At 35.9% G+C, this 25,487-nt stretch overlaps 1 protein-coding gene and 1 long non-coding RNA gene across 2 annotated transcripts in view; one reads left to right on the top strand and one right to left on the bottom strand.

Annotated features, from left to right (window-relative positions):
• Nucleotides 1-25,487, bottom strand: part of LOC125170103 (uncharacterized) — a 420,734-nt gene that overhangs the window by 86,641 nt on the left and 308,606 nt on the right. The window lies entirely within an intron of this gene.
• CPNE8 (copine 8) overlaps nt 1-25,487 on the top strand; it is a 232,516-nt gene that overhangs the window by 91,977 nt on the left and 115,052 nt on the right. Inside the window, exon 7 of the mRNA XM_047866283.1 lies at nt 18,559-18,622. Coding sequence (XP_047722239.1) covers nt 18,559-18,622 — 64 coding nt within the window. The remainder of the gene's footprint in view (nt 1-18,558; nt 18,623-25,487) is intronic.

The following is a 25,487-nucleotide window of genomic DNA, read 5'->3' as shown; positions in this document are numbered from 1 at the left end:
TTTCTGACAAGGGGAAGATCATCCATGTCTGGGCTTTTCACAGTTGATCAGTGTTTTAGGAAGAGATGAGTCATTCTATCCTTGTATTGCAAGGTGTAAACATTTGCAACATTCTTTTTTGTTTGTTTATATTTGTCTAACCTCATTGAGTTGGATTAAAAACTGATAAAGCTGAAGGAAAGAACTGATAAGATGTGATCTGTGTTATTTGGAAGATGGCTTCTAAACTAAATAGTACCTTCTTGTTGAATAAACCTACTTGTTGAATAAACATTCCTCATTTCACTTAGTTTTAGTATCAGACAAGTTTCTAAAGGGTTACCCTTAGTATAGACAATGTTTAGAGATTATGTTGGGATAAAATCTTTCAGAGAAATTATAGGTTCCTCTACAATGAAATTCATTGTTTCTTCTTTCTTCCCTCTTAGGTTATGGCATAATTTGCTGATTCTGGGATTCAAGATGTAGCCCAGGGAATATTAGTTTTATAGTTAAGCAAACTAGTTGTAAAGAAAGACCTTTATGGGCCAACCTTAGAATAAGAATCTTGGTCTGAGCTCTAGCCCACTGATGAGATGAATGTTTGAAACTAACATTTAGGGATTGTCTGTGCTCCTATATTTATACCCAACTGGTTTGTGTCTTCAAAGCAATTGAAAGAGAGCAGTGAATTTTTAAAAAAATAATACCAGTGGCTAACTTGATTGAATTCTTATAAGGTGTCAGTCAATATACTACCTGCTTTGCACTTAAAAGTTCTGTAACCTTTACTGCACCATTGTGAGGTAGATAGGTATTATAATCATCCCCATTCATCAGAGAAAAAAACTGAGACAAGGATTCTGGAGAAACCATGCTTCAAATAGAAGTTGTCTGGCTTGTGACCCATGTACTTAACTACCGCATTATAATGCCTTCAACAAATGAATATATTTATATATGGCTCTGACAGAATTGAATTTTTTAATTTTATTTCATTTTAGTAATGAAAAAGTATTTACTTAAAAGTCAAGAACGTCTCTGAATGATAAGACGAGCTTCCAAGATACCCATCTTGGCTTAGGTCATTTCAAGGATGAGAGGTTCCTTTGCACTATGTCTTACCCACACAACTCTTATGCCAGCACAGTCCAGAGTAAAAACAAAAATTCCTGAGGTAAAAATTCCCGAGGTCATCTCCAGAGTGGTTTGTTTCTTGCTTCTGTCTTGGGTCATGAAGACTTAGCTTCTGTGGGCTATACCAGGTTTCCATAGGGAATGTGCTGCACTCTTCTGTTCCCTAGGATGATTAAGAGAATAGCAATAGCCCTGGAAGTGAGGGGAAGAGTGGCTTTCCTGTGCCAGCTAATCTCATTCTAGGGTTACTGTGCCTGCTCTCTGTGGTCAGCTAGGGTGACAGAACCCTTCTCTAGGGGTAACATTAAATTTTCTCAAAGCCAACACAATCTAAATAGGAAGACTATTGGAAGGAATTTTAAAAATAAATCCATATCTAGTTTTGGAAAGAGGTAAATGAGTGTGTGATGTTTTTTCCTGATCTTTTAGAAAATCATCATTCTGAATTCAGTGTGTACAAGTACATAGCACCACGTACTCATTCTTCCTGGTCATTTCTTCCATTTGGTAATGCAGGATGATGTGCTTCCATTTCTAAAAGCAACGAGCTTTCTGCTGCTTTCTTCTTTTTCAGTGTTCAGGGAAGAGAAATTAAACATATTGTTAGGGGTTTTATTTATATTATTTTTGTTGAAGGGGTTTTATTTATATTTATTTATATATTTTTTGTAATAAATAAATAAATATTTATTTATATTATTTTGTAATTATCCTTGATTGGGCCACAGTGCCATTTTAGGTACAGGCAGATTCTCGCAATGCAGTAGGCTGCTCTGAGAATGTATTCTAGTAAGTGAAAAATCTCAGTAATCTTTGCAACTCACTGTCTGCTTTGATACCAGTAATGGTTAGAGCCAGTAATCATGGAGACAGATCAGTTGAATCTCAACTGTTTCCCAATTTGGGTTAATTCCAATGAAAGGCTCTAAACATGGAGGGCAATTTAGTAAACTGACATTTCCAAATACATCTAGATTCCAACATATATTTTTAGTCATTTGCATAAACATATTGTGTTGGGTTTTTTTTGTTTTTTTTTTTGTTTTGTTTTGTTTTTTTTTAGTATAAATATACCACTTCTAGCTAACTGAATTGTTGGCTTCTCCCAACATTTTAATAAAGGTTTTTACCTTCTCCCTTTCATACTATTTTTGTTTATTTTAAGTTCCCTGTTGTCCTTTCCTAAACAGGTCTACTTAAACAATAATCAAAGGAATACACAGTAGATGTTCCTGTTCTGTTCTTATTAATTCTTCTGTTCACCATGACACATGTGGGTTCCACAGCATGCTGGAGCAAAGCCCCTGAACAACCTCCTAAAATTCAATCAAGCTGCTGAATGCCTTTCCTCCATCCTTTTTTTCTTTTAACAATTGTGAAAAGACTTAAAAAGAAACCATTATATCCTCTGCATTGTAGAGACCTGTTGTTGTGCCTTGTAAATGGTAAGATTCGGTAAATGTTTATTCAACTGAATTTTCCAGAATAAGAATCAAACTTCTATGTTTTTCTCTTTTTTGTTAAGAACACAAAATGTCTCTCCTGCGCATTATAACTTTGCACTTCAGGGCTTGGAATAGAATTTTTAGATTATAATAATGTTGCTACCTATGCATTTTACTACATCACAAATGTAAAGGGTACTTGCAATAATATTAGTAACCTAATATTTCTGTACGTAGATGGACAGATCTAGTTTATCCCAGCTGAAATAATTTCTTAAAAATTTTTGACATATGTGGTATTTAAGAGCTAGGATCACATCATTCTTGTCAATAATTACTTTTAAAGAAAATTTTCATCTCCAGAGATTATGAACAGTTTACTTTGTTTTTATTACTGCAAAGCTGTGTCTCAAATCACCGATTGTGTATTCCTCATAATTCTGTACTGTGATAATAACTGCCTTGCCTTTCTTTTAATGTCAGCATTTACATTCTGACCATAAAAGAAGACCACGTTTAATTTAATTATAATTTTATTTTATTTTATTTTTTTTATTAAAAAAATTTTTTTTAATGTTTATTTTTGAGAGAGAGAGTAAGACAGAGCATGAGCGGGGAGGGCCAGAGAGAGGGAGACACAGAATCCGAAGGAGCTCCAGGCTCTGAGCTGTCAGCACAGAGCCCGACGCGGGGCTCAAACCACGAACTGTGAGAACATGACCTGAGCCGAAGTCGGCTGCTCAACTGACTGAGCCACCCACGTGCCCCTAATTTAATTGTAATTTTAACAATTACAGGGGAGCAGATGGATTTCTTGAGCACAGTGTTTAAAAATTTCAACAAAATTTGCTATTGCCGTTTTCTGGCATTTAACATATTTTAACAGTGAACGTCATATATTTTCTTTTGTGATAACTGATAGAGTAAAATCTTAGAAATGATGTCTTCATAATTTTTAGGGACAAAATGTATTGCCTGGAAAGATAAATGTATGAGATTTAAATTAAAATATTCATTCGTTTTGAAAAACTACTTGCATGCATCTTTAGTTTTGCCTTTGGAAATGACATCATTTCTTCCTGTAATTAGATTTCAAAAGAAAACTAATATATGAAAAGTATGTTTCTTTTTGCTTGAACATCAGTGTTAGTTTTCAATTACTGAGCTATTTATGTGGCTTTGATTTTTTCTTTGTTTAACAAGAAACATTTGGTATCTTATGTCATCATCCCCAGCTATTTACCTTCTCTGTATCTACACTTGTGTGATCTGAGCACCTCAGCGTCACAGTCCAGAATCAAATGGTCTGGTGATACCACTGAATCCTGATCTCCAGCCCGGCTTCAACCTTCTATGCTCTGTCATTCTTGTGGGTACATTTTTCCTTTCTTCTTAGCAGCTTTCCAAAAGGCTACAAATAACTTTCTTCAAGCCCTCTGTCACATAACCTTTCTTCTCCTCACTCCTAGCCTTTTACTTTTACAACTTTACCTTTTTACTTTCAGAGAAAATAATATCATAAATACTATTAGTTGCTGCATCTGTTATTTAACACTCTAACACCCTGCACCAAGAGCTTTCCATATATTGTACCATTTAATCTTTCCTCAACCTAGCAAACCAGAGATTGTTAGTCATAGTTTGCAGATGAACAAATGAGTCTTAGATAAGTCAAATACTCACCCAAAATCTGGAGAGGAAGGAAGCCAGGAGCTGAGGTGCTTTTTAAAACTCAGGTGTGACCCCTTAATCGTTCTTCCATTTTTGGCACACTACGGGGGAGGTTTAGTTTACCTCCTCCCCCCCTGGTTTAGTTGAGCATATATTGCTTTTCTCCACCTGAACAACTGCCTTCTTCTAAGCCCTGGATTGCACTCCACACAGACATCCCTAGAGACTTTGCTTCCGCCCTGCCATCCTCCAGACACATAACTCTGCCTCTACCTTACGCTATGGCTCTGCCTCCAGTCTTCCCATCACAGCAAATAATCTTCAAAGACTTCTTGCACAGCTGCTCCATTGCTCCACTGCCACTACCTCGTCAACCCACTTTTCATGATTCCACTTAAATGTCTTGCTTGGGGGCTCAGCTATCTCCTGTGTGCCATATCCATAGATGCTTGCAGTTCTCATCTTACCTGGCCTGTCTGTGGTGCTTGTTGCTGTTGATCAGTTCTTTCTTGAAACTCCTCTCCCTGTGCTTTCATGACACCATCTTTCACTGGTTCCCTCATGGCTCCCTGGATAGTCCTCTTACCTGCATCATGGGCCAAACAATGACCTGAAATTGTGCACAAAATGCTGAGTGACATTCTTCTCCTGAAAATGTCTCTGGCTTTTATTAGAGTCTCAAATGTGTCTGTGACTTAACCAAGTTTAACACCTACACCCTACAGGATATGTTACTCTGGATGATGTCTTATATGTCTCTGATTTCAGCTGTCACCTATATAACAATGATATCACATCTTATATCAATCATATTTCTTTTGTTGGCTCCAGATGCATGTATATAGCTGCCTACCAAACATAGATGTCTCAAAGAAATGTCAAATTGAATATGCCCCAAAGGTGAATTTATCATTTATACCATCAAAATTCCTCCTGCTGTGTCCTTTCTCTGTGATGGCACTGGTAGGCAGTTTCTAAGCAAGGTAGGTGGGAGTCCTTTTATGCCCTTTATCCCTCTCCTTCCTTGCTCAGCAGCCAAGCTGTCCATCTTCACTTCCACTACTCTTTTGCAGCAACCCCTCTTACTTAGTTGTACAGCCCTTCCTGACCAGCCTTGATGTCTGTAATTACAGTCCGCACCAGTTTCCTCTGTATGCAGTAGCTCCTACTGGTCTTTTTATTTTTTATTTTTTTTTGAAATTTTTCTTAACGTTTATTTATTTTTGAGACAGAGAGAGACAGAGCATGAAAGGGGGAGGGGCAGAGAGAGAGGGAGACGCAGAATCAGAAGCAGGCTCCAGGCTCTGAGCCATCAGCCCAGAGCCCGACGCGGGGCTCGAACTCACGGACCGCGAGATCGTGACCCGAGCTGAAGTCGGATGCTCAACCGACTGAGCCACTCAGGCGCCCCTCCTACTGGTCTTTTTAGAGTCAGATGTAGAATTCAGCTCCTTCTTCAGCTCTTCCCCATACCCTGTTGGGTAGAAAACTCAATCTGCAATGGCACTTGAGACCCACCAGTGTACTCTTAATATTCCTAAACACACATTATCCTCTGAGCGACTTGAATGTCCTTCATTGGATCATATTCTTACATCACTGTGTCTGATCCTTGTGTCTGGAAGGCATTTCTGCACTTTGCCCCACTTGCCAGTTTGCACCCACCTTGTTAGACACAGCTCCTGTCACCTTCTCTGAAATCTTTCTGGTCTCTACCAGACTAGGATTCGTACCCATTGTTAGTGTAGTACCTGAATCTTTGTTCAGTTATAATATTCTTCATCCTTTATTGTTTATTTCTGCATCACATGTTTTGCATTTCCCTACAGGGCAAGTGTCAGTTAATTCTTCGCATAATACTTCTCCCTAAACTCTATGTCACTTTTCCCTCACATTTCAAGTGTAACAGAGCTCTCATATATGAATAATTTATGTGTTGCCAAATTTTAGTGTAATATTACATAAATAACTCATTGTGCCACTAGGTACTACATTAATTTTTTCATTCAATTTTTTTGAAAAGAGTTCATTCAGTTTGAGTTGTTTTTGTCCCAGTTCAAATAGATCAGCTTAGCATGGAAAGGTGTTGGATTATCATTTATCCAGTTAAGAACTAGCTCTTATTAGAGTCTAGGTCCTTTCTCCAACTGCCTCCATTTGGGGATTTGTTACTGCAGTTACGACTAGTCCATATGTTAAGTTGGCAAATTTTGTATTGAAGATTATCTCTTAATGCCATTACCTACACGGGTGAAACACTTAGAATTCCCATTCTGCTTCTTTAGCTGCCTAACATTCTATATCAGGAACTGTTTTTTTTTTTTTTCATATTTTATCACCTCTTCCCTTTTCCTGCCTTCAGTCAGTGAATATACTTCATCCTGTTATTATCTGGCCCACTCATGATTGAGCTAGTATAATCACCGAATTAGTACTAAGTTTGAACAGAAGTCATGCTACTGGCTTAATTTGTTAGTTTTCTTGTACATCCATATGGAGTTACATTATTTCTCTGGGGACTTCTGAAATCACTCTCTTAAATGTAATGCAATTCAACAAATGCTTAGAGAATGTCAATATCAGATGTCTTTAGGTGTAGACAGGCAGAGATGGCGATGCACAACCCTTCCCCTTCTGGAGCTGCCTGCTTTTGTGAATAATACATGTAAGCACATGATAATAACTATAATGTATGGAATACTTGCTCTGTGCTGTTTATACACATTTGATATTAAAACTGAATTATTAGTCCTCAGATGAGGATACTGAGTTTCAAGAAGATTACACAACTTGTTCAAGGTCACAGTCATTAATTGATGTACCGGGGATGTGAAGTTAGCTTTGTGGAACTCTCAAACGTGGTGCCTATGTCCAGGTCTTGTAAGACAGCAGGAGTTTCTACAAGGTAGAGAGGGTGCACGAATCAACTCTAGTTATGAGAGTCAGAGAAGAGCATTTGAGTTGGGCTTTGAAAAATGAAGTGTTTACCAGGTAGATAGCCTAAAGATGAATCGGAGATCCTAAAAATTTTCAATATTGAGAAACGCTGATGGAGATATTTTAAGGCAGGAAGCATTGTAGATTACTGAAGGCATACCTCTTTAGTGATGTGACTTACTGCCTTCAGCTCAGCATAAGCAAATTAATTTTCAGAAAAAATATTAAGCTTGATAGTAGCTCCTTCATAATGTTATTAAGTGTGATGTTTCATTTTTCATGTTTTCAACGTCTATGACTGAAATTCTACTGCATATATTTTCCTGTGACTTGATTTGTTGGTCAAAATTGTTTGTGATAGCCATATATGTAATGTGTGATGTGTGGATGTGTGAAGTTATACTTTACTTATTTATTTCATTACTGTATCAGTTTTATGAATTATAAACAGATTTACCTAATATTAAGTTGGTGGGCCTTTATAGCTTCCAGTTTTTTTTTCTGTATAAACAGTGTTATAATAAAAACTATTATATATCTCCTCATTGGATATAAAATATAAAATTATTTGCATATAAAAAATATTGGATGTCTTATTACTATATGCCTAGGAATGAAATTCTGGGGTCTTAAGGTAGGTGTGATGGGGAAGGGAGAATTTTGGCCCATGACCTTTGCTGTCTAGCGTCACACCAATGGTCATGTTACTTATGTGGCAAGAGGAACTTTGCAGACATAATTAAAATTACTATTCATCTGACTTCAAGATACAGAGATTATCATGAATTATCTAACTAGGGTCAAATTAATCACATGAGCCTTTAAAAACAGGAAAAAAAGCAAAAATACAAATAAAAATTAAAATTAGAAGCAAAAGGCAGGACAGAATATGAAAGAGATACAGCTAATGCACGTGGGGAGGTCAAAGGACTTCAAAGCATGGGAAAGACCTGACCTGCCTTTTCTGACTGAAAGATGTAGGGGCAACATGAAAATCAAGAAAAGGCTCTCTGTTCTTTTTCATAGGTCTATTTGTCTGTCTTTGTGCTGGTACCATACTGTTTTGATTACTCTGGTTTTGTAATAGTTTTGAAATTGGGAAATGTGAGTCTTCCAGGTTTGTTCTTTGAAATTGCTTTGGCTATTTGGGGTCACTTGAGGTTTCATATAAATTTTAGGATGAGTTTTTCTACTTTTTTTTTAATGTTTATTTTCTTTTGAGAGAGAAAGAGGGGGAGAGAGCGAGTGGGGTAGGGGCAGAGAGAGGGAGACACAGAATCTGAAGCAGGCTCCAGGCTCTGAGCTGTTAGCCCAGAGCCCGATGAGGGGCTTGAACCCACGAACCGTGAGATCGTGACCTGAGCCGAAGTCGGACACTTAACCGACTGAGCCACGCAGATGCCCCTCTACTTTTTTTCTGTAAAAAAAAAAAAAATGACACTGGGATTTTGATACGGATTATGTTAAATCTGTAGACTGTGTTGGGTGGTATGGACATCTTGACAGTATTATCTTTTTTTTTTTAATTTTTTTTTTAACGTTTATTTATTTTTGAGACAGAGAGAGACAGAGCATGAACAGGGGAGGGTCAGAGAGAGTGAGACACAGAATCTGAAACAGGCTTCAGGCTCTGGGCAGTCAGCACAGAGCCCGATGTGGGGCTCAAACCCACGGACCGTGAGATCATGACCTGAGCTAAAGTCGGACGCTTAACCGACTGAGCCACCCAGGCGCCCCGTTGACAGTATTATCTTAAAATCATGAACACAGGATGTCTTTCCATTTATCTGTGTCTTCTTTAATTTCTTCCAGTAATATTTTATAGCTTCCAGTGTGAGAGTCTTTCACCTTCTCAGGTTATTCCTAAGTATTTTATTATTTTTGGTACTATTATAAATTGAATTATTTTCTTAATTTCCTTTTTGGTTTGTTCACTATTAATATATAGAAACATAACTGGTTTTTATGTTGATCTTGTATCCTACAGCTTTGTTGAATTTATTAGTTCTAACAGTATTTTTTACTGTGGAATCTTTAAGGTTTTCCACATATAACTTACATGACATAACCTTCACTTCTTCCTTTTCAATTTGGATGTCTTTATTTCTTTTTCATACCTAATTGCTCTGGATAGCACTTCCATTATGATGTTGAATAGAAGTGGCAAGGGTGGACATCTTGCTTTCTTCATGACTTTAGAGGAAAAGCTTTCAGTCTTTCTCCATTGAGTATGAGATTACCTGTGGATTTTTCAAATATGGCTGTTACTATGTCGAGATGTGTCATTCCATCCCTAGTTTGCTAAGTGTTTTTATCATGAAATGGTGTTGAATCTTGTCAAATGCTTTTTTGCATCAGTTGGGATTGATGATCATATGGATTTTGTCCTTCATTCTGTTAATAGTATATATTAAACTGACTTGGATATGTTGAGCCATCCTTGGATTCCAGGGACAAATTCCACTTGGCCATTATGTATAATCCTTTTAATGTGCTGTTGAAATCAGTTTTCTAGCATTTTCTTTTGGAGTTTTGCATCAATATTTGTGGGGGATTCTAGTCTTTTTCTTATAATGTCTTTGTCTGGCTTTGGTATCAGGGTAATACTGGCCTGTTAGAATGAATTTGGAAATACTCCCTACTCTTCAGTTTATTGGAAGAATTTTGGGAAAATTGATGTCAATTCTTTAAGTGTTTGGGAAAATTCTCTAGTGAAGCCATTTTATCCTGGACTTTTCTTTGTTAATAGGTGTTTGATTACTGATTCAATCCCCCTACTAGTTACTTATCTGTTCATATTTCCTATTTCTTCATGATACAATTGTTAGATTCTGTGCTTCTTGGAATTTATCCATTTCTTCTATGTTATCCAATATGCTGGTCTGTAATTGTTCATGATATTCTCTCATAATCCTTTTTATATCTGTGGCATTGGTTGTAATGTTCCCTCTTCCATTTTTTTAAATTTTAGTACTGTCTCTCTTTTTCTTAGTCCATCTAAAGGTTTGTCAATTTTGTTGAACTTTACAAAAACACAACTTTTAGTTTTATTTGTGTATGTGTGTGTTGTTTTTCTATCATCCATTTTTAAATCTGATCTAATCTTTATATTTCCTTACTTCTGCTAGTTTTGAGATTACTTTGTTTTGTTTTTCTAGTTCTTTGAGGTATAAAGCTCAGTTGTTCATTTGTAGTCTTTGTAAAAATTTATTTTATTAAAAAAATTTTTTTGAGAGAGAGCAAGAGCAGGGGAGGGACAGAGGGAGAGAGAGAATCTCAAGCAGGCTCCATGCACAGCATGGAGACTGATGCAGGGTTCAGAATCACAACCATGAGATGATGTGAGCTGAAATCAAGAGTTGGATGCTTAACCAACTGAGACATGCATGCAGCCCTGATTTGTAGTCTTTTTTTTTTTTAATATATGCATTTACAGTTATAAACTTCCCTCTTGGCACTTCTTTCATTGCATCCCATATATTTTATTTTAGTTTGTTGTATTTTTATTTTCATTGTTTCAAGATATTTTCTCTTTAAAAATTTTTTTTCTTTAATGTTTATTTATTTTTGAGAGACAGAGTGTGAGTGGGGAGGGGCACACAGAGGGGGAGACACAGAATCTGAAGCAGGCTCCAGGCTCTGAGCTGTCTGTCAGCATAGAGCCTGATGCAGACCTCAAACCCACAAATTGTGAGATCATGTGATCTGAGCCAAGTTGGATGCTTAACCAACTGAGCCACCCAGGTGCCCCCAAGGTATTTTCTGATTTCCTTTGTAACTTTCTCTCTGAACCATTGGTGTTTAAGAATGTGTTGTTTTATTTCTACATATTTGTGTAGTTTCCAATTTTCCTTCCACTATTGATTTCTAACTTCATTCCTTTGTCATTGGAAAGCATACTTTGTATAATTTCAAGCTGCTTGAATTTGTTAAGACTTGTTCTGTACCTAATATATAGTCTCTTCTGGAGAATATTCCATGTGAACTTGAGAAGAAGTATGTTCTGTTGTGTTGGAGTGTGATCTTTATGTCTATTAGGTCCAGTTGGTCTGTGATATTGTCCATGTCCTCTATTTCTTTACTAAACATTGGTCCAGTTGTCCTATCTATTATTGAAAAGTGGAGTGTTAAACTTTCTTACTATTATGTGTTGGTATTGTATTATCTTTTATTAATACACTGCTGCATTTTTGTTTAATAGTATTTTGTTTATTTTTTTGCATGCAAAATACTAAACTAGTAGAATCTCACAGGTCTTATTTTTATTGTGCAATTCTAAGTATTCTTTCTTGTCTGCTATTCCTTCTTTTAATAATGAGTTTTCAGAAATGTCTTAAAAATTGCATTTGTCATTAATTTCTAACTCAAATTTTTTTGGTCAATAAATGTGATATAGTTTAGTAAATATTCTATGACATAGTGTGTGGTCAATTTTAGTAAATGTTTCATAAATTAAAGCAAAATTTTGAGAATGAGTGGAAATCACCGAAATGAAAAAGGGGCCTTGAGTGGTTGGTAGGATGAGTATTCTGGGTGAAGCAGGGGGGAAGGAGACATCTCTTATGGATTCAAGGAACAAAAAGCATGGCTCTGTTCAAAAATGGCAGAAAAGATGAAATTAGATATTTTACAGTGAATGTATTTTATGAAGGATATTATGTCCTAATTAATCAGTTTGGAATTATTGTAGGATCTATGTAGAGCCACTGGAAGATGGAAGGCTTCATGGTTAGAATTCATGATCAAATCAATCTGACATCCATGGAGAGGATATATTAAAGGAGAACCAGCCTGAGACCAGTTAGGTACATTAAAACTACAGTAATCCAAGCAAAAGAGTAAAGGTATGAACTAAGGCATACCTGCTAGAGGTAATGGAGAAGTAGTAAGAGATATGGAAAAATGTTACAGTTAGAAAACTAAAACAAACAAACACACAAACAGAACCCCGATGGCAACAGTCAACAAAAAGCAAAATCAAACTAAACAAAAACAAACCACCCAGTCTCTCAAGAGACCATTTATGTGTCATGTGTCAATTTTGGAAAGGATTATTTCATCTTTAATAATTCTCTTGACATGTTTCTTCAGCTGTCTTGGGGATGAGTTCTATTATTATTACTATTATTAGTATGTTTTGTAAAATATAATAGAAGAATAGTAGTATGGGAAACTTTTCAAAATAGACTTTTTTGAATAACTTTCTATTTTGATAAAATTTCAGTTATACAGAAAATTGACTAGAATAGTACCAGAAACTTCTGGATGCCCTTTACCCAGAATAACAGACATTAACTTTGTCCGAAGTGTTTTTATCATTTTCTCCCCCACCTTCTTTCTTCTTATCCCCCTCTTGTATATTCTAGTTCTAGTAGTAAGTTGGAGGCATTGTTGGAGACACTGTGCCCCCTTTCTTAAAATTCTTGAGTGTGTATTTCTTAATAGGGAGTTGATGATCAAAATCAGGAAATTTCACAGTGATACAATGATATGTAATCCATACTCCATATTAAAATTTCAACAATTATCCCAGTAATACCCATTAAAGCGATTTTTCCCCAGTCTAAAATTTAGTCAAGAATCATACATTGTATTTAGTTGTCCTGATTTTAGTCTCTTCCAACCTGGAATAGTTCCTCAACCTGTCTTTTCTTTCGTCACATTGTTTTTAATAATCTTTTTATTTTAAAATAGCTGTAGATTTATAGAAAAGTTACAAAGACAGTACAAGGAGTTCTTATACATTCTTCACCCAGTTTCTCCTAACATTAACATCTTAATTACCAATGGACATTTGTCATAACTAGTAAACCAACATTGATACATGACAGTTAACTAACTCCAGACTTTATTTGAATTTCACACTTGTTTCTTCCATTAATGTCCTTTTTCAGCTAATGTCCTTTTTCTGTTTTACAGTTCAGGTTAGGATACCACATTGCATTTAGTTATCCTGTCTCCCAGTATCTTCTGTTTTGTGACAATTTCTTACTCTTTCCATGTTTTGATGCCCTTGACAGTTTTGAGGAGTATTAGCAGATATTTTATAGAATGCCCCTCAATTTGGGATTGTCTAACGTTTTTCTCGTTGTAGGTTTGGAGGGGAAGTTCACAAAGGTGAGGTACCCTCATTAGATCATATCAGCAGTACATGATATCAACATGACTTATTGCTGGTGATGTTAACTGTAATCACTGGCCAAAGTCATGTTTGCCAGATTAAAAAAAATGGTCACTGTAAGGTACACATACTCTTTTATAGTATGATGAGTTTTTCATATGTTTTGGAGCTATACTGTTAGATGCATAAAGTATTGAGATTTTTATATCTTTCTGATTAATTGAAACTTTTGTTAATTACATAAGAACTATTTGTATCAATATTTTAAAATTTAAGATCTATATGTTTAGTATTAATGTAGGTCCACTGATTTTCATTGGGTTTGGTTTTTTTTCGCCTAAGCATATCTTTACATTCTGTTCTTTTGAACTTTCTAAATTCTTAAATTTTGATATCTGTAGTGAATAGCTTATAGATGAATTTTATGTTTTTTAAGTTTTTTAAAAAAAAATTTAATGTTTGTGCACTACTAGGCATTTATCCTCGATGTACAGGTTTGCTGTTTCAGAGGGACACATGCACCCCCCATGTTTACAGCAGCACTATCAACTATAGCCAAAGTATTGAAAGAGCCCAAATGTTCATAGATAGATGAATGGACAAAGAAAATGTGGTATATGTATATAATGGAGTATTACTCGGCAATCAAAAAGAATGAAATCTTGCCATTTGCAACTATGTGGATGGAACTGGAGGGTATTATGCCTAGTGAAATTAGTCAGAGAAAGACAAAAATCATATGACTTCACTCATATGAGGACTTTAAGAGACAAAACAGGTGAACATAAGGGAAGGGAAACAAAAATAATATAAAAACAGGGAGGGGGACAAGACAGAAGAGACTCATAAATATGGAGAACAAACTAAGGGTTACTGTGGGAGTGAGGGATGGGCTAAATGGGTAAGGGGCATTAAGGAATCTACTCCTGAAATCATTGTTACACTATATGCTAACTAATTTGCATGTAAATTTTAAAAAATAAAAAATAAAATTAAAAATTGTAATGTTTGTTTATTTTTGAGAGAGACAGAGCACACGCAGGGGAGGGGCAGAGAGAGAGGGAGACAAAGAATCTGAAGCAGGCTCCAGGCTCTAAGCTGTCAGCATAGCACCCAATGCGGGGCTGGAACTCATGAGCAGTGAGATCATGACCTGAACCGAAGTCGGTCACTTAACTGACTGAGACACCCAGGTGCCCCTGAGTTTTATGTTTTTTATACAAAGTGACAATATGATTTTAGTCTGGACCATTTATTTCATTATCAAATGCCTTAGTGACTATTGCCCTGGATTTATTTCCATTACTTTCTTACTGCTTTCTATCTGCTCTACCCTTCGTTTCTTTAGTTTCTTTTGAGTCAGTTGTATTTTTAAAACACTAGTTTACAATTTTCCTATTCTAAACTTTAGGTTATAAAGTCCTTTAAAGACTGTAGTTTTGCAGAAGTTTTAAAACATATATGCTTAGGGGTGCCTGGGTGGCTCAGTCGGTTGAGCGTCCGACTTTGGCTCAGGTCATGATCTCACACTCCGTGAGTTCGAGCCCCGCGTTGGGCTCTGTGCTGACAGCTCAGAGCCGGAGCCCGCTTCGGATTCTGTGTCTCCCCCTCTCTCTGCCCCTCCCCTGCTCATGCTCTGTCTCTCTCTGTCTCAAAAATAAATAAAAACATTAAAAAAAATAAATATACATGCTTAATTTATCAAATTCTATTCACTTTGAAGCATCTTGTCCTTTCTTCTTGAACAAAGAACATCAGAAGATTTAACTTAAATTCTCACTCTCCTAATTAATCCTATCATTTGTATTGTTATGTAGTTTTTAACATTTGATTCTTGTCTTATATTCAATATTTATTAAGATTTATTTGTATTTTACCACTTCCTTTATTGTTTCTTCTCTCATTGCAGACTTCCCATCTGTGATCATTCTCCTGTAGTTTGAAGTCCTTTAGAAAGGCCTCAAGCAAGGATCTTTGGCTATAAATCCTCAGTGCTTACTTGTTTAAAATTATTTGTGGGTCATGCTTGTTCTTAAAAGGGATGTGCACTGTATACATTCCTAGGGGGATAGTTACTTTTTTCAAACACTGAAGACATTTTCACTTGTCTCTCACCTTCAGTGTTCCCGTCCCTGTAGGCAATCTGTCTTTTCTCTCTGGCTCTTTTGAACATGTGCCCTTCATCTCTGCTCTTTTGCTATGGTCCTCTCATGTATATAGGTATAAATTTACTTTTATTTATGCTGCTTGGGATTCATTCAGCCTTTTGAGTCTGGAAATTGATTTTTTACATCACTTCTTGGAGTTTCCCAGCCATTCTCTCGTCAAATATTACATCTTCTCTATTCCTTCTTCTCCTTCTGAACCTCTGATGATATGTATATTAAAACTTTTATCTGGTTCTCCATGTCTGTAAACCTCTTTATAATAGTTTCCAGTACAGTCTGCCTCTCTGTACTGCATTGTGGATAATAATTTTACATCTATCTTTCGGTTCACTAATTCTTCTGCTGTGTCTAATCTGTGGTTAAATCTGTTCACTGAGTTTTCTTTTTCTATTATTTCCAGAAGTTCCTTATTTTTTATCCAAATATTCTCAACTATTTTTATTATCCTTTGCTAGTTACTCATATTTCCATATCTTTCTTTAAATTTTAGGTATATTATACACACTTACATTTTGTAAATTATTCATAATATTTCCAGTATTCTAAGTCTGTATTTGATGCTGTAGCCTGTTGTTTCTAGAGACCCTAATACATGGTACAGTTTTCCTTTAGTTTTTTTGTGATACTTGAATATCTTAATACTTAATGTATTAATACTTATATACATGAACTCATATGTATTTAAAAATTTTTAATACGAGAATCTTTCGAGATGTAGTTAGAAGGCAAACTCTGCAGAGATGTTTTCCATTTACCAGTTACCTATGATCACTTCAACCAAACAGAATTCTTGGTTAGAGTTTTTTATAACTACCAGGTAGTGAAAAACCAGCAAGACTGTTTGAGGTATGAATGATTAGGAGACTTTTTTTTTCTCTTTTATTAATCATCAGGTTTTAAGGCAGGGATTTACTTTTTAGGTCTCTCCCAAGTGAATGTTTGTATCTAATTCATGCTACAATCAGGCAGTGTAGTAATTGTGATCCAAGCTCTATGTTGGTATTAGTCATTTATTGAATTCTCCACCTTGTGAGTCTTTCCCTCCCCTGCTTTTTTTGGTCTCTTATTTTTATGTCCTAAGATGTCATGAAAAAGAAGCCCAAGATCAAGCTTTACAGGGTCATCTCTGCTTGTCTTTCTGGTTTTTCTTCTTCAGGTTCTGATTGGTCCTTACTGTTCTTGCCAGGTTACTAGAGCATTTATAAAGACTTTTTGGCAAATTTTATTCAGCATTTTACAGTCTTTTCAGGTACACATTCAGTCAGGGTGTTTAGTTTGTCATAACATGTAAAATGTAAATCTGGAAATTGACAGATAGGAGGAAAAAAGGTACAGCTAGATTACAAAAATTAACCGATTAAGGTTGCTGGAAGGATGCTAAAAAAGATGTATGTAATATTCCAAGGAAAGATGTGCAAGAATAAATTAATTGATCTTTTAGTCATAAAGACTTGGAGAAAATGGAAGATTCTGACATGTAGTTAACCTAATGGGGAGGAAAGATATAAAGAAAACAAAATGTTGTGATAGGCGGTTTACTGCACAAGCTATGAGATGGCATTTTTAGTTCAAAACCAAGTGGTACTCTCCAGAAGAAAATATTACAGTATAAAGGATAGAGGAGTTTTAGAATATGTATAATTTACTCTGTTAAATTTACAACTCAGCCTTTTTATTTTTATTTTTTTGCCTTCTTCCCAGTTAGGCTAAGAGCCAAGTCCCTTTACACATGGAGAACAGGGGATTATGTATTTGTTGCATCCATGCTGATATAGATTATCAGATATGAATTATATTCTTGAGGACAGACACCCTTGTTGGGCTGCATTTCCACAACATGTAGGTCCCAGGAATAACAGAAGAGTCTGAACTATGATTTGTGATGGGACAAAAGAACCATGAAGTATACTATGAGAGCATTAGGATTACTCTTTGGGGGATTCTTATGGACTTGTCTCTGTATTCCCTCATGTAACGCAGGGAACCATACACACACCTTGCATTTTCCTAGTGCACTTTTTTGTGTCAGCTGGAATCTATGTGAGCGTAAATATACCAGATACATGTACAAAAAAAATGTGTGCGAGTTTGACTTTGCTTAATTTTGCTTATGTATTACATATTTTCAGTGTATATGGAGCACCTGCTATGTGTAGACATTTAACTCTATTGCTTCACAAGAGGTCTATGTCATGAACTTTACTCTTATGGATGTTATAATCTACGTGAGAAAAGACAGGGAAAAATATGTGATGGTAACAAGTTAGGAATAATTAAATGCTAAACTTGTGTTACTTCAAGTGCCATGGGATTGTGGAAATGGCCGAACTTTGTGTGAGGTCGACGGGATGAAGTTTCCGGGGACAAATGGAACTTCTTCTAGGGATATGGAAGGTTTGAGGTGAAATAGGAAGCAGTTAGCATGGGAGGTGTATCAGGGCATGTATCAGGGCATGGCCATAAAGAGGAAATGAACACCAAGAAATAACCATGTTGATGAAAGGGGAAAGAAATATTGAAAACCAAGGTGAGGAATAGGTTTTAATCACATAATAGAAATTTTAGAACCCATGGGAGAAAGTTTTATTACATTATAGATATTATGTTATATATTACGTATGGTAGACAATATGAAACTGTTGATGATTCTTGGGCAGATGTCTGATATGTTTTTTTTTTTTAATTTTTTTTTTCAACGTTTATTTATTTTTTTGGGACAGAGAGATACAGAGCATGAATGGGCGAGGGGCAGAGAGAGAGGGAGACACAGAATCGGAAACAGGCTCCAGGCTCTGAGCCATCAGCCCAGAGCCTGACGCGGGGCTCGAACTCACGGACCGCGAGATCGTGACCTGGCTGAAGTCAGACGCTTAACCGACTGCGCCACCCAGGCGCCCCTGATATGTTTAGCTTCATTAGGAAATGTGTATCTATAGGATAAACTCAGGGTTGAAACTAGGACTACATTTTGTTAGGAAAGAGCTCATCTCTTAGTAGGATGCTCTTTACTTGGTTCCATAAAAATACAACATAATATTAGTTTATGATATAAAATTAACACAAATTATTAATCTATATAAATATATTTTTGTTGTTTTAGAGGAATTCCAGGGAAGAAATGTGGTACAATTATACTTACAGCAGAGGAATTAAACTGTTGCAGGGTAAGTAAATATTTCTTTGGTTTAAAAAGTATTTCCTATACTTCTGAAAAATACTTTTGAAACTATACTTAAATGATTAATTCTTGAGTAATTTTATAATTTAGACTATGTTATATAATTCTGTGGTGTGTAAGACATCATTTTAGATACTTAGCACTTTAACCAGAGAGACTACATTTATAGTCCAAAAAGGGTATCAGTTATTGTAACAGTCTTTTTAAGAAATAGAAATTATTAAAATGTCATTGTCAGTGTCATTAATGGGGGAGGGGCATTACTATTAGAAATTATCAGTTGTACCAATCAGTTCAGTCGTTGTAAAAATTTTGAAGGCTTCTGTGTGATTTTCAAGGAGTGTTTCTTTCGTTTGACTTTAGTCCTTTTGCGTAACATACTTGCTTGTCTATAGTTCTAATTGAATTAATTTAGAATTTATATAAGCTCCCATCTTTCGTTAGCTTGGGAAGCTCACGTTTGAAAAAAGAACCAGCTACTATTCCAACTAGGAATGTGATGATATAGACTGCACAGTCAGTATTTTTAGAAAACTGCTATTTTTAGTTGTGATTTGCTGATATAGCCATTGACTCATGTTCAGTGATTTTACTGTCATCAAGAAATGAGGTGACGTCTTTGACACTCCACACTGGAACTAATGATAGCTCTCTGAATCTGAAGTCAATATTGACTGTTTAATGTGGCCCAGAGGATCCCTGGGAATTGTTGTTTTGGGGAGGGGAAAAAAGAAGATTGTCCTGGATTAAACCTCGGGGGTTTTTTATTTTCAACTTTTGCTTCATAATTTTAGGAACAGAAGTTCCCAAAGAATACTAAAAACTTAATGCTTAGACACTGGCTGCAGTTTTCATATAGAGAACTACTATTTATTATCTGAGTGTGTAATTATTATCTGATTATGTAACTTTAATCTCTAGAGGTTGTCTTTAAAGATAATTACTATGGCTTTATATGCATAATATATTTCTAAGACAATATGGTCAGAATCCTGCCAGCAAATGATGGAAACTGAAATTTTGGTGGGGTAGGGAGTGGCCAGTGAGATAACAAAAGGGAAGTTTAGTAATAGTGTTGTGGAGCTGATTAAACAAGAAATATTAGAATTTAAGTAGTTAAAATGCATTTAAATTGAGACCCTCCTCTTCTTCCTTCACTCTTTTTGTGGTATCTGACTGCTTAGATCTGTTTTTCATGTCTAAAATGCCCAGAGCCTAAATGCCCAGTACAATGCTGTTAAAGACCAAACTAAGTTGAGTTCTGGATTTGTTATGAATTTGTGTTTTATCTTATGAAATCACTTGACTCTTCTGATTTATTTTCCATATTTGCAAGTGGGGGGGGGGGAAGCCAGATGTGAACCAAGTCACTAGAATATTTTAAAAAATTCTCCCAGCTCTCATAATTGACTATCGTGACATTAAATCTGAAAGTATAACATACGTGAAAACATTTTATGTATACTAAAAATGCACCACAAAAAGTATAACACTTTAATTGCAGAAATATTACTTACCATCTTATTCTTTGTTAAAATGACACAATGATTTCTTAAAATTATATCATGATCATTTATACTTCTTGTCTCTAAATTTATATACGTGTATGTATGTATTTTATACAGTGAGGGAAGAAAGAGAAGGTGAAGTTCAAGGTCAATATGATACATGTTCTTTGTGTTGACACTGACATGCTATTTTGCCAAAATCTTGATGTTAAGGTGATTTTGTGTTATGCCAGTGAACACATGATTATTAGTACTATTTCAAAATAGAACCAATATACCAAGGGCATAGATTGAGTACGGCCAGGTTGCATCTTAAATACCTTCCACTTTAAATTCTATTGTTTTCCTTGGAAGAGCAGAAAGGAACAGGAAAGCTTACATGCAAATGAAGTAGAATCTGTTACTTAGTCATCTAGAGGCATTTACCACTCTTTCTGCTACTAAAGCCTTTAGAATATCTGGAATTATCTTCCAATAAGTAAACACATATTTATTATACTTAACAATTATAGATCTAATATTTTAAAAACATTGCTTAGAATCTAGATTTGACTTGACTTACGTATGGTGTGTTCTCAGTCTTACCTACAGCCTTATTGATAATCAGCATCATTGACGTGTATAAACCTTGAAATAATATTACTATGCTCATATAGTAGAAGAACCAAATATATTCAAAACAATGTTCATAGTTACTTCAGAAGAGTCAGTGCCTGTTAAACGTACATTTAAGGGTACCTTGAAAATATCAGGCATTATCACAGAAATTTGAATGAAATAACTATTTCGCATTTGACATCCTACAAATTGATGTTTTTTTTTCTTTAAAACACATTGTTAGTTACTTACTTGGGCATAACTTTGGAATCAGGGCACCTAGATTTCAGTCTTGCCTCTTTCAATATTCAGCTGGGTGAGTTTATGTTCTTGGAGCTTTAATTTCTGCATTTGTAAAATGCTAGATGTCTTGATATCTTCCCCAGATAGTTACTTGGTAGAATAAAAAAGGGGCAGAATTTGAACGATGTGTAAATTATAAATTTGTACAAATTTTTATTTTTACTGTGATTTTTTTTAATTTATTTATTTATTTTGAGGGAGAGAGAGACAGTGCAAGTGGGGGAGGAGCAGAGAGAGAGGGAGACAGAATCCCAAGCAGGCTCCGCACTATCAGCTCAGAGCCCAATGCAGGGCTCGATTTCATGGACCATGAGAACATAACCTGAGCCGAAATTAAGAGTTATATGCTTACCCAACTGAGCCATCCAAACGCCCCTTAGTGTGATAATTTTAATTATCTCAACCTAGTATTACATTATTTCAAAATGCAACTTTTGTAATATATCTATCAAATGCCAGCATAAGAATTAATGCAATTTTTAAAATTATAATCATTTTTTAATATATTTTGAGAGAGAGAAAGAGAGAGCTGGAGAGGGTCAGAAAGAGACGGAGAGAGAGAATCCCAAGCAGACTCCTCACTGTCAGTGCAGAGCCCGATGAGGGGTTCGATTTCACAAACTGCGAGATCATGACCTGAGCCGAAATCAAGAATTAGATGCTCAACTGACTGAGCCACCCAGGTGCTCCAGAAATAATGCAATTTTGCATCAATTTGCATAATTTGATAGAGTTGTTCACTCAGTGCTTTAAAAGTAGCTTGAAATTATCCAGAAATAATGTTTTTCCTTCTGGTTAATTGATTGATTGATTCCACAATATTTACAAAACATACAATATGCTAGTCCCTGGAATGGATGCTTAGAGCACAATGGTGAGAAAAAACAACAAACAACCCCTGTCCTTGCCTTTAATGAACAAGTAGTTTGTGGGAAAGACAGACATTAGTCAGATGACCATGCAGGTAAATATGTCATGATGTATACAAGTGATCCAATGTGAGAGAGTACGATGGAGAATCTCATTTATATTGGAGAGGGGATCACTGCAGGCTTCTTTGAGAAAATGACATTTAAGCTTAACCCTAAGGAATGGTTTGCCAGTTAAATGAAAGAATTCCACTGAAATGCACAACTTGCATAAAATTGTGAGGAGGGAAGGAAGTGTGTCAGGTGTGTGTTGGCAAAGGGCTAGGAGTGGGAGACGATGGAGACAAAACTTTGGGGGATGAAGGTGGAGAAGAAGGCTGCTCAGAGCCCATTTAGGGTTGGGCTTTGTAGACCACGTTACATTTCTGTGTTTATCCTCAATACAAGAGAAAGCCTTGAAGCATTTTAAACTATGAACAATATTATTTCTTTTATGTTTGGGGAACACCATGGCGTCTACTGAATGGAACATGGGTTGGAAAGTTGCAAGAGTAGGAGGGGGAGAAAGGAATAAATGCCACTGTGCATGTCCCAGGCAAGAGGAGATTGGCTCAGACTAAGGGGAGGCCAGTGTAGCCAGACTGAAGATTTGAGAAATCTTTTAGAGGTGGAATGGTGTGACTTGATGGTTTGGATAACGGGTCAGGAAAAGGAAGGAGTCAAGGGCAGCTTCCTTGATTGCTCTGACTGGATGACTAACCACTAATTGAGCTGGGAAGATTGCAGGAGGAGCAAGTTAGATTTGAATGAGTTAAAAGTGCCTGTGGCATATCTGAGTGGATTTCTTCCACAGGAAGCTTATTTTACTGGTGTGAAGCATTGAAGACAAACCTTAAAATTCTCTCAGGTGGCATAAAGCACAAGAGATTTAAAAAACACAACTTTGCAACGATGCTTACATATTTCTAAAAATAAGTAAATGCTTGTCTTTTCCTCCCAGAAATTAGTTTTCTTTTGTGGTAGATGCAGATGGAATCCCTGCTAAATTACTAACTTGGGTAATTGCAAAACATATTTCCCCCAAGTTTATACAATTTAGTACATTGAAAACAATCTTTATTTTTTATTTTATTTTTTAAGGTTTCTTTTTTAAATGTTTATTTATTTTTGAGAAGAGAGTGTACATGTGCATGCAAATGGGAGAGGGGCAGAGGGATTGGGGGACAGAGGATCTGAAGCCGGCTTTGTGCTGACAGCTGAGAACCCAATGCGGGTCTTGAATTCACGAACTGGGAGATCATGACCTGAGCAGAAGTTGGATGGTTAACCAACTGAGCCACCCAGGCGCCCCAATGTTTTTTAATCAATTATTTTTTTTGCAAATCTTAAGGAATATAATTTGAAAAACTACAACTTGGTATTACATTTACCAGTGATGAAAAGTTGTTTCATTAATATTTAATCTCTGTGAAGATTTATTCGCATTTTGAAGTATGTACATTTCACTAATCTATTATGCATTTTGAGTATATCAGAATGTTTTTTTTTTTGGTGGTTTATGTTTTGGTCCAGGCACTTTGAAAGAATGTGTGTGTGTGTGTGTGTGTGTGTGTGTGTGTGTGTGCGCGCGCGCATATTTTTTTTTCCCTGTAGCAAGAACAATATCCTGTCCCTTGTTCCTAGAAAACTAGAAATCATCAGGATGATTTTCTCACTGCTTCCTTAAAGAATAGTAAAGAGTTTTTTGCTCTTTCAACCTCAGATTTGAAAAGTGATCATGGCTGAGAGGTTTGAGGTGTTAGTAGTGCCCATATTCTTGCCTTTGTTCTTTTAATTTTCTTTAAAATACATATTGGTTATTATGCCTGTTCAGCAGTGACCTCTGCTATGAGTGTTCCTCTGTTACGAGTGTTCCTCTGGCAGAAGTTACTGCATCGGTGCTAAATTCCAAAGTAAAATGACACCATACCAATGCTTTGAAGACCAGAAATCTAGAGCTATAAACTTCTAAAAGGGCAGAAATATGTCTTATTCATCTCTCTATTCCCGGATTCTAGTCTGAGTACTTGAGAAGTGTTTGCTAGGTAAGTGAATGAATGAATGAATGAATGAATGAATGAAAAAGAGACATAGCATCATCTCTTGTATAGTGTTCCTTTAAATGCTGAAGTAATGGGAATTTTAGGTGGATGTTTATTTCTTTTTTATTTTTTTGAGGGAGAGTGAGCAGGGGAAGGGCACAAGGAGTGGGAGAGAGAGAATCCTAAGCCAGCTCCACATCCAGCATGGAGCCCAACTTAGTGCCAGATCTCACAACCTTGAGAACATGACCAGAGGCGAAATCAAGAGTTGGAAGCTTGACTGACTGAGCCACCTAGACACCCCTACGTAGATTTTAATAAATAATTGCTGGACTCTGCAAAATAAAAAAGTGGTGAATAAGAGTGTGCCTTTGTAGTCATAGTTAATACCAAATAGTATTTAAAACTGCAACCTCTTGGTTGAATCTGAATTACTTTGACATTCTATGTCTTTTCAAAATTGTCAGCATCTCTTTTCAGTTAAAAAAACAAATCAGAATACTGATTTTTATTTTTAAATTATTTATTTCTACCTTTCAAAGGTACTTCTACATAATTGAACAATGTTTAACTTCCTTAATGTATGATACTCCAGCTTGTTTACTTTTTTTTTTTACTTTTTTTTTTTTAACGTTTATTTATTTCTGAGACAGAGAGACAGAGCATGAACAGGGGAGGGGCAGAGAGAGAGGGAGACACAGAATCTGAAACAGGCTCCAGGCTCTGAGTGGTCAGCACAGAGCCCGACGCGGGGCTCGAACTCACGGACCTAGAGATCATGACCTGAGCTGAAGTCGGGCGCTTAACCGACTGAGCCACCCAGGCGCCCCCAGCTTGTTTACTTTTAAGCTAAACCATGTAGCTTATGAGTGCTTAAATATATACATTGATAACAATTACTGGTTTGGCTTAATAATTAACATACAAGTGTGTAATTAAACTATAGATAAACATGAAAGTGCTTTACCTTTCTTGAAGCCCAATATAATAGGAATTATTATTAAGACATTGTAATACACTTACGTATAATTAAAAAGGAACCCTTTTTCCCCCTAGATAGACAACTATGTGGTCAGTCTGGATCTGTCTTGTACCTCATTTAGTGATCTAAAATATCTTAACACCTAATCCATGGCAGATATGCAGTAGATGATAAGTATTTATTTCCTGAGAAATTAAAAAAGTTATGTTCTAAAAACGTGTACTTGAATAACTGAAGGTGTGAACGGAGATCTTGTATTATACTATTGAATATCTAGAGTCATACTTAATATCACTTTTCCAGGGAGAAATGTTAGAAGTTATAAAAAAGTATTAGTTCTCTGACTAGAACAGAAACTTGCAGAGTCAGTTTTTTAGTCTCACAACCCTTTGAAAAGTAATTTATGTTGTCCGGGATTCTTGCACACTTGGCCATTTGCATTAAAATGGTAAATTTGTTTTCTTGTCAAGTCTTACTTGTGATCTGCAGTTTCTAGTTATTTATAACCCAG

This window comes from Prionailurus viverrinus, chromosome B4, assembly GCF_022837055.1.
Source record: "Prionailurus viverrinus isolate Anna chromosome B4, UM_Priviv_1.0, whole genome shotgun sequence".
NCBI classification, from domain to species: Eukaryota; Metazoa; Chordata; class Mammalia; order Carnivora; family Felidae; genus Prionailurus; species Prionailurus viverrinus.
The sequence above is the reverse complement of the archived record's forward strand: the minus strand, read 5'-3'. Positions and strand labels throughout refer to the sequence as shown.